Source organism: Zingiber officinale, chromosome 8A (genome assembly GCF_018446385.1).
Source record: "Zingiber officinale cultivar Zhangliang chromosome 8A, Zo_v1.1, whole genome shotgun sequence".
NCBI classification, from domain to species: domain Eukaryota; kingdom Viridiplantae; phylum Streptophyta; class Magnoliopsida; order Zingiberales; family Zingiberaceae; genus Zingiber; species Zingiber officinale.
In genome coordinates this window covers 81,334,792-81,347,560 of record NC_056000.1, presented here as the reverse complement: position 1 = coordinate 81,347,560, position 12,769 = coordinate 81,334,792, and the positions used below count along the sequence as shown (strand labels likewise).

Here is a 12,769-nt window from a genome sequence, read left to right as displayed (position 1 = left end):
CTGGCTCATAGTCACCTGCTCTTCCGGATCCAAGTCATACTCGACAACTCGAGTAACATCCCAACTAGCCCACCGATCCATCCGAGGGTGCCCCTTTGGGCCAAGGTACGCTCTCCATTCGTGTCCTATACGTATTTTATTATTATACGTCTTAATCTGTTATTTATATATTCGTTGAATTTACTTCGAACCTCAGGATAACAAGAACCAGGATAACATCACGATTTAATCAATATTCTATTCATCTCATCCGACGGTCCGTCTACTGAAATTCAGAATAAGATTTTATATATATATATATATAATTTTGAAATTGCCTTTTGTTTTTTATTTCCTTTTTATCGTTTTCCTGCTCTGCTTAATTAATTAAAGAGGCGACGAGCATCCCAACCTTTTGCCAGTTGCCATCCATCAATCTTTCCTTCCTTCTCACTTGTTTACGTTTTTTCGCCACATTAATTAAAAACAGAGAATAGACAGATAGGAAAGTAACCAGAGTTAATATTTAGAGAGCAGAGGAAGTCACTCCGTCCCATATTTGAAAGCTTCGGAGGGAAGCGAGCAGGAACGCTCTCGCCTTCACAAAAAAACAACCTTTTTTGTTCGTTTCTTGATTGATTGATTGATTTCTTGCTATAATGGAAGGCGTTGCAGCCGGCGGGATTGCCGGAGATATATCCGGAGGCGCGGAAGCGAAGCACTCCTCTACGTCTTCTACTCCCTCGCCAACCCCCTCGCCGCCGCTGCCGACGGCGGCATTTTACCATGCAGGAGCTCACGGGATGGAGGCGGCGACGGAGGCGCCCGGCATGGCCACGGGAATGATGTGCGGGGTGGTCGGAGCTGACCCCGGAGACCTTTTCCGGGGAAAGAAGAGAGGCAGGCCGAAGAAGTACGGGTCCGACGGCACGGCTCCGGCACTGACGTTACCCGCCTCCGCCTCCCCTTTCTCCTCGGACGGCAAACGGAGCAAAGGTCGGCCGCCGGGTTCCGGCAAGCACCAGCTCCTCGCCGCTCTCGGTACGATCTCTAAGCCTCATTCTCTTCTTCCTTTTTTCCTTTCGACTCGCTGTTCGAATAACGAAGAAATGCGACGATCTGGTTACAGGAGAGTGGTTTGCGTGCTCAGCAGGAGGAAATTTTACACCCCATGTCGTCACTATTTCCGCCGGCGAGGTGAAACATTTCTTCTTCTTCTTCCTTCTGTTTTTTTTTTCTTTCCTCTTGACGGATCATGTCGATGATGAAGGATGCTGCCGCAAGGATACTTTCCTTCTCGCAAAAGGGACCAAGATCCATCTGCATTCTCTCTGCCAACGGAGCCATCTCCAATGTCACCTTAAGGCAACCTGGTTCTTCCGGCGGCACCCTGACTTACGAGGTAATTGAGCCCAAAACCTCTTTTATCTTCCATTTGAATCTTAATCTTGCTCGTGCACACGAACAGGGCCGGTTTGAGATCCTGTCGCTCTCTGGATCCTTCACGCTCACTGCGAACGGCGGCGGCGTCCGCAGTAGAACCGGCGGGATTAGCGTGTCGCTCGCCGGCCCCGATGGCCGTGTCATCGGCGGAGGCGTCGCTGGGTCGCTGCTCGCAGCGAGTCCAATTCAAGTGCTGAACATTTCTCCTTCCTTCCTTCCTTGCCTCTTTTAAGAAACCTTCATCCGCCATGAAACCTTACCTCCTTCGTCGTCTTTTCCATCGCCAGGTGGTGGTCGGAAGCTTCACGCCCAACACTTTCTCCAAGGATCAAAAGCCGAAACCCGCGCCGCTGCAAACTCCTCCAGCAATGCCCGCGAGGCCGATTTCGCAGGCCAGCCCCCAAGACGACTGCGAGATGTCCACCTCATCGGCGGCGTTGCCCGTCGAGCCACCGGACGGAAGCACGGCGAACCCCAGTACTCCAGACCCTGCTCTTCGCGCCGCCAGTTGGCACGGCCTGCAGTCGTCGGAGCACGATCCCTCGCCGGATATCAACGTATGTTTGCATGGAGAGTACTGACTGACACAAAGTCTGATGATTCTGCTAGAAAATGCATTAGGTTAACAATGGGATCATGTTTTATGATAAGCATCCAACCGAGACGACAATGTCGTTCGTGATGAAAGGAATTTACGACGGCGGATGATTTGGAGAAAAAGATAAAGGAGAAGAGAAAGTAATAACTTCAATTCAATTCACAGGCAGTTAGTCATGTGTATCTCTGTCTACTCACCTATTTCTTGCAAAGAATATTAATGCAGGCAGCAGCAGCTTTATTATCAATGCAATCCAGTTTACCTTTGCGTGAAAATAATAATAAAAAAGATTGTTGCTCGAGCTGGGACTTTGCGTGACAGCTCGATGTGCAGTTGCATTAAATTAGAGGAATCAGACAAACCCGAGAAGGAGATAAACTTGAATGGATATGTTGTGGCGGTTGACTCCAGACTAGTGGGAAATGAATTAGATCATTAGTGATCCGGCCCCATGTCCTGTTGATTAGGCCCAAATAGGTTGCCCTGGCCCAATCCGAGCATCCTTTCAGAAGCAGACCACAATTTTTAATTTTTAATTTTTAATTTTAGAAGGAAAAAAATTAAAAATCGACCTCCATTCATTTGTTTTTTATTAATACATCCAGGTATGGATTCAATTAATCCTAGATGTGAACGATCTTCCGACCTAATTTATCAATTGGATAAATCTAAAAAGTACTCGTACCAATCCACCCAACAAATGACTTTAAAATCGAAAATTCACTATAAAGTATATTCATGTCCCAACTGAATGTTGAACCGTGGTTCTATGTAAATCCACCAAATGTCTTGCCGCTGCACCGTGCCGGGAACGACCTCCAGTAACCGTTATTATTGGTAGGTAGGAAAAGATAGATTAGATTGAATTAAACAATCATTTTTTTTTAATTTATTCAATTTGATTTCAATTTTAAATTCTACGAAATCAATTAAACTGAAACATCTTTAGTCAATTGTTATATTCTAAGCATCTAATTGATATACCAAAATTGGACAACTCTATAGATAAATCAGACGGTTCGATTACATAATATCAATCAACTAATGATGTACTGATATAAAAAATTCGATTAACTCGACAATAGATATTATATTAATTTAGATTGCTTGGTTTTGATGGTAAGGTTCGATCAATTTGGTTTGTCCAACAAAAATTAATGTAATCGATTTTAATTTATTATATTCGGTTTATTTGATTTTGAATTGATTTCTCATTCTTACTCATTTCAACGTAGAGAGCATAGAGTGTGTTAGGGATATAAATTTAGATGGATTGAATGGGTACAAGTCGTAAATCAGTTATAAAAGAAATTCAATCCGAACTTGAATTCAATCTAAAAATTTTAAACCCAAATCCGGATAATCCGACCAACTGGAATAACTCGCCTGACTAGGGAAAAAAGCTTTTTTTTATTATTTACCTATAAATTTTTTACTTTTATTTCAATATTTCAACATTATTATACTAATATTTTACTATTTATATACATTAAACATTGAATTAACCAATTTTTTTTATTTATTCCGTTATATTTTAATTTTAAACTTTACAAATTAATTAAATCGAAACATCTTAAATCAATTGTTACAGTGTAAGCGATCAATTGACATATTAAAATTGAACAACTCGATAGATAAATCAAACTATTTCAATTGCCTAATATCAATCAATTAATGATGTCGACTGACATAAAAAATTCGATTAACTCAACAATAGATTTTATATTAGTTTGGATTGTTTGGTTTTGATGATAAGGTTCAATCAATCCGGGTTGCCTAAAAAAAAATCAATTTAATCAATTTTAATTTATTATATTAGGTTGGTTTGATTTTGAATCAATTGCTCATCCTTACTCATTTCAAGAACATAGATGTCAATTCGGATAGATTGAATGAATTCAGATAAAGTTGAAGATCAATTACTAAAAAGATTTAACTCGAATTTAACACGATCCAAACTTAATTTGAAAATCCTAAACTCAAACCTGAATAACACGACCAACCCGAATACTCGCTCGACCCGATTTTTTTTTTTTATTATTATTTACCTATAAATTTTTTACTTTTATCTCAATATTTATCATTGTTATATGAACATTCTACTATTTATATACATAAAATATTTTAATTTTTAAAATAAAATTTAATTTAACCTCTGAAAAATCCTAAATTCAAGTCAACTTGAATCAATCCGGATCAACCCAAATCTAACGCAACCCAAAAAACCTCAATCCAAACCCGAACTAAAAACCTCCAACTCAAATCTGATTTTTTTATATCGACTCGGATTGGCAGGTGGAATTCATTTTTGAGTAGAACATAGGAAGAAAAAAAAAACAAAGACGGCTACACTGCCAATGATTAAGTGGTAACAAACTGTGTAGACTGGCCCAAAAAAAAATATCCACTGAATGCACTAAATGCATAAAATGACATCCCATACAATATAAATTATATTCAAATCAGACGTGAAAACTCAACTGATTTAAGTTTTATTCATTTGCCTGTTTAAGAGAACATGACTGAGAAATTTGCAATTGATTACTAGAAACTTGCCGTACCAACTTGTGCTAAAGCCGATATTCATAATCGTATATGCTTATCAACTAGTCCTCTTAAATAAAACCATATTGAGGCAAGCTGGCTTAGTTTGAGATTGATTAGTAAGGTTGACCAGTATTGTTAATTTTTGAATAGTGCAGGGAAGACTTAGTGGTAATTAACTTCTATTTCTCGGTGAGCATGACAGGTACATAACAGGCCAAAATGGCTAGAATCTGGTGAAGAGTTATATTAAGAGGAATAGTAAGATGAAGACATAGCATGGATTTTTTTTTTAAATTTGCAGCGCATAATTATAATGATAGTACTATACTGGTTTGGCACATGTGTATGATGGAAGCAATGAGACAATGGAAGGTAGAAGATGAACATGAGCAAGCAAGTAATAAACATTAGAATATAGAGCTTGCCTACTTTGCTTACTGAAGAACAGGACAATGATAACGTGGTGATAAGGATGTTCTTCGACCTCCCAACTCCTGCAATAATAAATAAAATTAGTGCGAATGAGAAACTAAACTTAGTGAAATATTCTATTTTTGAGGAAAATGAAGTGCAAGAGCCTACTAAAATCATTTCAATGCTGACGAAGGTACCAATCAAAATAACTTACTTGGATTACATGCATAAAATCCATCAAAATAATGATTCGATTACTTGGAAGTATAAAATGTTTCCCCCTTTCTAAAGTAGGGATTCCAGTTTATCTGCGAGCTCTGATATCATAAAGCATTTGACCACCATGGAAACATAATACAAACTTTATGAGAAAGGCAGCAGCAGACAAATTGTACTCTACCTTCAGTCGCAACCTCACCTTTTGGTTATATTAGTCATTATAGACATCTTCAAGGGTTTACAAGCCACAATTGTATTTAAGCTGAAATAATAGCAACCCAAAAACATTGAGTCAAATCACTAGCAAATTCTCACATCAATAAGGAAAGGAAAAGAAAAGAAAAGAAAAGACGAAAGTAACAGGCTCGTATCAAATTCCATAATGTTCGGTAATCCAAAGATTTGAACCAAAAAGGTTGATGATGAGGCTCGTAGCAACTGTTTCTCAACTCAATTGATTGAGAGTATGTGTGCACCTGTGGTCCCTTTCGTTTATAGACATAAGAATCATCAAACTTAAGTTTGTTTGCTGTCATCATAATTTTGTCTTCACTTATTATAGCGTTTGTTTGGCCCATATGAGACATCTCTCGTGCGGGAAAGAGACAAGCTGTTGTACAATATGAACAAAAAGGATCAGCATGGCCAAAATAAATAAACAAATAAATTGTTAATTGAAAATTCTAGCAAAGAGAAACACTACTGAAACTGCCACTGTATAGTTTCTTTAGCTCACACAAGCAAGCATAGTTATGTGAGAGATATTAAGTTCAATATGGGATGCAAACAGACTAATGAAGACTAACAGTGGACCTCAATGATGGCCACTGTGCACCGGGCTGTGTCAGATAGACCTTTTAGTCGTTGAGCTGCAGTTGCAGCATGCCATTGCCAACCCACTGCAAAGTCGCAAATCAGATTCCTAGCAGAAGATGACAATTTTCCTAATACCAGCGGGATAGGTACAGTGGTCAATCCTATTTGCTGCTAGCTTGTGGGTTGTGAGGTGAGGTGAGGTGAGGCAGTTAGGGTTGGTACCTCTACTGACTACTGATTTTTATTTGATATCTTTCTACACCAGCTGGTGATTCCTCCCTATGAGCCTTTAGGCAGAGCATCAAGGACATGTGTTGCACTTAATTAGCCTAAATCATTCTTCCTTCTATTTCTAAATGTGAGTGAAGTATAATTCTCCCCTCTGATTTTTCAAAGACATGAGGTTACTGTGCAAGAAAAGAAGATTAAAACAGAGCCAGTCCTAGGTCAATTTTAAAAAAATTCTTAGCTTTCCATCCCAGCTGAAGGAGCCATCAGCGATGAGGATACTAGTTAGCAAGACATACCTTATTAGTCCCTTCCCTTTCCGTTCTTCTTTTTTATGGCATGCTTTCCCGACTAACGATTTCAACTTGACTGTGTCCAAGCTCGTTTGAGGAATAACAATGGTGAGCCAAGCAAAGAAGAACCGCCACCTCTCCTCCAATCATCTCTTCCTTCCACCGGTCATAAAGGACTTCGCCTCGTGCTTCAGTGAGCACGCCGTGAAGGTGTCCGACACCTCCTGTTCCGGAAGCAGCAGCAGTGGCAACTCGTCGGTGATCGACCACACCGCCTCCAGCTCTGTGGTTAGCTCGGTCACCTGCCTCTACAGGACGAGGCTTTCCACGCAGAGGGAGCTGCTCATCAGGGTCACCTGGTCCAAGGCGCAGCTCAACCCCCTTCTATCAGTCGCCATCGTTGACGGCTCATCAACCAGTCCATGGGAGGCGAATTGCCATCTACTGAGGAAGAAGAACGGGAGCAGAACTTACATCTCCGAGGGGAATTGTGAAGTCGGACTTCACTGGGACATTTCGTCAGCCAACTTCGAGGCGGGTCCAGAGCCCAGATACGGCTTCTACGTCGCGGTCGTCGTCGATTCAGAGTTCGCGCTGTTGCTCGGAGATCTGAGCGAGGAATTCGCGAAGAGATTCGATGAGGCGACGCTCCCAGCGGCAGCAGAGTGCTCGATGTTTTCCAGGAGAGAGCAAGTGGTGGGCGACTCGGCGACGCATACGACGCGGGCTCGGTTCCGTGAGGGCGGGGAGGAGCACGAGATCACGATCCGGTGCAAGGGAGAGGGGTGGAACGCGAGGGAATCGGAGCTGGCGGTGACGGTGGACAAGAAGCGAGTGGTGCACGCGCGGAGCCTGCGGTGGAACTTCAGGGGGAACCAGACGATCTTCATCGAGGGGTCACCGGTGGACATGATGTGGGACGTGCACGACTGGTGGTTCGGCGGCGGGTCAGCGGCCGTGTTCATGTTCCGTGCTCGTAGCACGTTCGAGAGCCGGCTGTGGCTGGAGGAGGAGACGCTGCAACAGGAGGGAGGCGCCGCCGGCTTCTCCCTCCTCATCCAAGCGTTCAAGGCAACGTAATGGTTCGCAATTTCTTTTCCCATTTTTATTTTTCTAAACAAAACAATCTCTTTTTTTTCCTCTTTGAAGATTCAAAATTGTGTGATGTTTTTCTTCAATCTGATGTTTCTTATCGATGTGACATGACAAGTGATTAGGGCAAACACTTGTGGGTGAGCATGAGTAGATAAGAGGTTTGGACTGTCTAGTAATTAACGGATGATGTATTACCATCAATGAAATCTGGAATTTGAATCTTGATAAAATTGAAATAAATATCTTTCTTATGTGTTAATCATTATTCCAAAAGTTAATAATCATCCGTGATTTACCTTCTCCGTATTGATCTTGAGACGAATTGACAGGAACACTGAGAACGAACGTATTCATCTTTTATCATCAATGAATAGATAAGATAAATTTTATATTTTTGGTAGACTTTTCAGGAATTTTTGGTGCTGTGATTAATAAAAAGTTTAAAACATGGTACAAGTTCGATAAGAAAGCAAAAAAATAAATCTAATTGCTATTTGGCACAGTAAATATGAAGGAATATGAAATATGTTAGCCAAAAGAAAAAAAAAATTATTCTTTCAATTACGATAATTTAGGATAGTTCAGAATATTAAAGTATAAAAAAAAAATCAAATTTTGCATTAATATATATGCGATGAATGTCAAAACAATAAGACAATGGCCAGAAAAGTACAAGATCGACAAATGATTAATTATATCTTTGAAATGTAATTAAATTTTCACACGTTTTTTTAAATAGAAATAGATTCTATTTACCGCACGTAGAAATAAGATATTATAATATAAAATGTTGAGATTAAAATTTAACAAAGCATATCTCTTTCCATGGGCGGAACTAGGATATTAAGAGGGTAGGTAATAATATAATATATTTAATAAAGTAAAATAAAATTAAAATTTTATAATTGTAAAATTATGTATGGTATAAAATTAAAGATCAACAAAGACTAAGCAATATATAATACAACAGAACATGATGTATAAAAGTTGACATAATAATTAAACCACAAATGGCAAAATGAAAACTAATCCGTTGAGCTTGTCCAACCGGATTATCCTCCCTAATATCAAAAAAATTATCTATTCCACCATCTTCAGAAAGATTCTTGATTATAAGATACACTCAAAAGTTGTTCATAATTTTCAAGCATCAAGCCAATATCATCCACATTGATGAAATCTGTACAGAAATATAGCTACAAATGAATAAGACAAATTAGTACTAGCCATGAAAATTCAAAATGGAAAACTAAAACTTAACAGCATTAGTAAAACTACATGATTTTTTAAAGAATAAATTCATTTCAAAGGAGAGTTGTAAAGAGTTTAAGTCAAGAAGTTAATTCTTTTGTTAACAAGGCATACAATATTAAATCAAACATCACAACATAATTACCTTATAATTATTCTTTTCGAGTCTTCATATTTTGAAACTTTTGTATAATAGTTTCATTATCAACCGTTAGAAATATATCTTTCTCTACATAGACAATAAGACTATCATTCATCCAATCGTCACTCATTCGATTGCGCAACCTATCTTTCACAATTCTCATGGCAGAAAATACTCTCTTTATAGACGCAGTCGCAATTAGTAAAATTAATGCTAATGTCAAAAGCTTAAAAACCAATGGATATATCATACTTTTCTTTGACATAACTTATTTCTCTGAAAGATCATCGAGGTCTTTCAATCCTTGAAATGTTTTGTTAGAACGCATATCACATATATAAGTTTCAAGTTGATCATCAAGTACGAGAAGATCAAATCTTGAGAAATCTTGTGGATAAAACTCAGCCAGTTGCAATAATTTTTTCTTGTCAAAAGCTATAAAAGAGTTTTGTGGACACAAACAAGCTACACAGAGAAGTAACTCTGTACTTGCCTCTGAGAAACTATCATTTAATTCTTGAAGTTGCATATCAATAACACCATAAAATAAATCAACTCGATAGTGGTGTAAATTTGTCACTTCTGGTGGATTACGATGGAGACAACCATGTGGTGCCCAACGTATGAACATATCATTCATTTTGAGACAATCAATGTAATGTTGTTGACAAAAATAGTGAACCTTTTCTAAAAATGAATCCCAACCATTTTCTCTCATATTTTAGAGTCGGTGTTTGCATACTTGTACCAAATCCATTGCATTTACAATATCCTGATCTTTCTTTTATAATGCCGTCGACAATTCACTCGAAATCCTTAAGACATGTTTCATCAAGTGTAGATTGAATGCAAAATCAAATGAAAGTATTGACTCCAATAAATTAAATGCCTCAGTTTTTTGATCAGGAGAACTGGAATCATCTTCTGAAATCATTTCAAGCACATCACTGACAGCAGCGAACATAGAAATCAAACTGTTCAAAGAATTGTAATGTGACCCCCAACGTGTATCCCCAGCACGTTGAAGGGTAGTTTCTTGATTAAGCCCTCGACCACTTGAAATTTTACCCCTCTCTAGTGCCTCAACAATAAAATCTGAATGTTTCTCCTTAAGAAGATCAGAACGTTTACAGGATGATCCAACAACATTTACCACATCACCAACAATACGAAAGAAATTAGAAATTGGAAGATTTTTCTTGGCCACAGCTATAAGAGCTAGTTGAAGCTGATGGGCAAAACAATGTATGTAAAATGCACATGGGTTCTCCTTTAAAATGAGTACTTTTAGACCATTAAATTTACCTTGCATATTGCTTGCTCCATCAAAATCTTATCCTCTCACATTAGATATGCTCAAATTATATTTAGCGAACATCTTATCAATAGCAGCTTTAAGTGAGAGTGTTGTAGTACTAGTAACATGTTCAATTCCAATCAAAAGCTCATTTATATGCCCACTACTATCAACATAGTACAAAACAACTGACATTTGCTCCTTCATTGACACATCACGAGATTCATCAACTAAAATAGAGAATAATGAATTACCAATATCTTTGATAATAACATTAATTATTTCAGTTGCACAAGCCCTTACTATATCCTTCTGAATATCCGGTGATGTTAACTTGCAATTTTTAGGAGCATTTTTCGATATCACATCATTAATCTCTTTGTTATGAGCACCTAAAAACTCCAATTGAATAAGAAAGTTACCCGGATTAAGAGAACCTTCAGTCTCATCATGACCCCGAAATGAATTCCCTTGTCGCAACAGAACTCTAATACAATCAATCGAAGCAGTGAGACGAATATGATAATCACTTCGCATTTGCTTTGATTGTTTGTGCAAAATTGATTGGATGTGCTCATCTTGATTCATCAAAGCTTCACAATTCATTCGAACTTTATAATGTTCACTATCATGTTGGGCAATATGAATATTTAATCTATCTTTACCCTTCCAATTTGTAAATCCTTCACTAACAAAAGTCTCTCCTCCTGCTTATTTTCCCTTAGTTGTCTTGAAAAGATAACAATACAAACAATACGCTGCATCTTTTTCTATACTATATTCCAACCAATCGCCAAATTCCTTAAACCATGAAGGATTGAACCGTCTAAATTGGCTTACTCCAAATTTTCGTTTTGGGAATTCATAACCTGAAGGTTGACGTGGGCCTTTTTACAAATATATCCTTCGAACTTGATCCCTAATGTTAGCATTATAAGAACAAATGGGAATTCTTAGTCCAGGATCTGCTGGTAGTTGTGAAAAATCAAATTCTCCAACTGTAACATTTCCAGTATTTTATTCTTCTGGTTCTGGAGCTTTTCTTTTAAAAAATCTATGCATTATAGACATAGTGATTTCCTAATATAAATAAATAAAAAATGAATTAACAATCCAAACTTAAACAAAATTTTAAAATTATCAAATTATATATTTAATTAACATAGCATAGATTTAATATTTATCTATACTTTTTTACCCATGCTACCGTGCATAGCCTTGTATATGAATAATTATTGCAAAAGAAAAAAAAAATTCTCTCATAGTTAACTATCACATTAGTGGGCAGTGGCTGTAGTTCTTAATTTTGTAAGCATTATCAGCATATAGTAGAAAACAAAATAATATATAGATAACTTTTTATTGAAAATTATTTAATATGAGTTGTGGAAACAGAAGTTCGAACTTAAAAGTGCTTTGCCAGTTCGCCATTTTTTTTTCCGAACAGGAAAAAAGCATTTAGGGTTAAGGCCTTAAGGGTTACCTTGGGGTCCTTGGGCTTCTTAGATTGCTATGGAGTGCGGCAGCAAAGGAGGAAGATGAAGTCGAAAAGGAGGCGACGGCCGCCGGCCAACAAGGAAAGACTGACTACTGAAGAATGAAGATGGGTATTTCGGGAGGCGTTTGTGAGATTGCTGCAACTTGCAGGCGTGTAGCCGACGGCGTGGTCGCAAACGATACTTTTCTCCCAACTCGTGTTCGGTGTTCCTCTGGGCCTCTTGCTATGGCCTCTGCAGGTTCGGCGTGGAGACTGGAGAAGTCGTTCGTCGCAAGGTTAGAGAGCAATTAGTTTAATTAGAGTTGACTTAGGGCAAAAAAAGACTAATAATATTTTTTTTTGTCCAGGCCCAGTGTGGGCAACTGCCCACACTGGGCCCGTGTAAGCTCCGCCACTGTCTCTTTCGTATTTTGACCATCTGTAATAATGATTAATAACCATCTATAATTTACTTTCTCTGTGTTGAACTAGAGACGAATTGATAGGAATACCGTGAACAAATGAATCACATTTTGTCACATTAGTTAAAAATTTAATCTCTCGAACGATCTAATAACTAGCACATAAGATACTATCAATTTAAGGTATACAATTTAAATCTCGATATAACAAAAATAATACCATACTCATGCATCAGTCATTATTTTAAGAGATTTACCTCCTTATGTTGACTTGAGATGGATTAACAGGTCAACTAGTGAGAAAATTTAGAGTTCATCGAGATGTAGAGATTCACCAAGACAATGGGAGTAATTTCTCCATAGACAAGGATTGAAAGAAGAACATTTGGGTGAACACAAATTTCAAAATGAACTTAGGTTCTTTGCCTTTTAGCAAGCTAGTTGACACAACTTATTTACAAACGCTGTCTCAATTCATCCTATTTAATATTAAAAAACAATCCATTTTTAAATGTATTTCACCTATTCTATGACAAACGCAAATCAAA

General features: G+C 38.0%; 3 protein-coding genes across 5 annotated transcripts; 2 read left to right on the top strand and 1 right to left on the bottom strand.

Annotated features, from left to right (window-relative positions):
• Window positions 1-484: 484 nt before the first annotated feature.
• Window positions 485-2,267, top strand: LOC122009721 (AT-hook motif nuclear-localized protein 1-like). Of its 3 annotated transcripts, XM_042565996.1 has the most exons (5): window positions 491-1,020; window positions 1,109-1,176; window positions 1,250-1,381; window positions 1,448-1,612; window positions 1,710-2,267. In XM_042565996.1, the coding sequence occupies exons 1-5, from the start codon at window positions 639-641 to the stop codon at window positions 2,001-2,003; spliced, it is 1,041 nt and encodes a 346-aa protein (XP_042421930.1). In that variant the 5' UTR covers window positions 491-638; the 3' UTR covers window positions 2,004-2,267. The 3 variants fall into 3 exon arrangements, with proteins under 3 accessions (XP_042421931.1, XP_042421929.1, XP_042421930.1); XM_042565997.1 differs by lacking the exon at window positions 1,448-1,612 and having other exon boundaries at window positions 485-1,020; XM_042565995.1 differs by having other exon boundaries at window positions 488-1,020; window positions 1,250-1,612.
• A 4,375-nt stretch (window positions 2,268-6,642) lies between these two features.
• On the top strand, window positions 6,643-7,617 carry LOC122011011. The gene has a single exon (XM_042567460.1). It carries the CDS (start codon window positions 6,643-6,645, stop codon window positions 7,615-7,617), a length of 975 nt encoding a protein of 324 aa, XP_042423394.1.
• Window positions 7,618-8,726: 1,109 nt separating this feature from the next.
• On the bottom strand, window positions 8,727-10,928 carry LOC122011010 (zinc finger MYM-type protein 1-like). The gene is made up of 3 exons (XM_042567459.1): window positions 10,371-10,928; window positions 9,915-10,253; window positions 8,727-8,828 (listed from the first exon to the last, which is right to left on the bottom strand). Exons 1-3 carry the CDS (start codon window positions 10,926-10,928, stop codon window positions 8,727-8,729), a joined length of 999 nt encoding a protein of 332 aa, XP_042423393.1.
• Window positions 10,929-12,769: the final 1,841 nt, after the last annotated feature.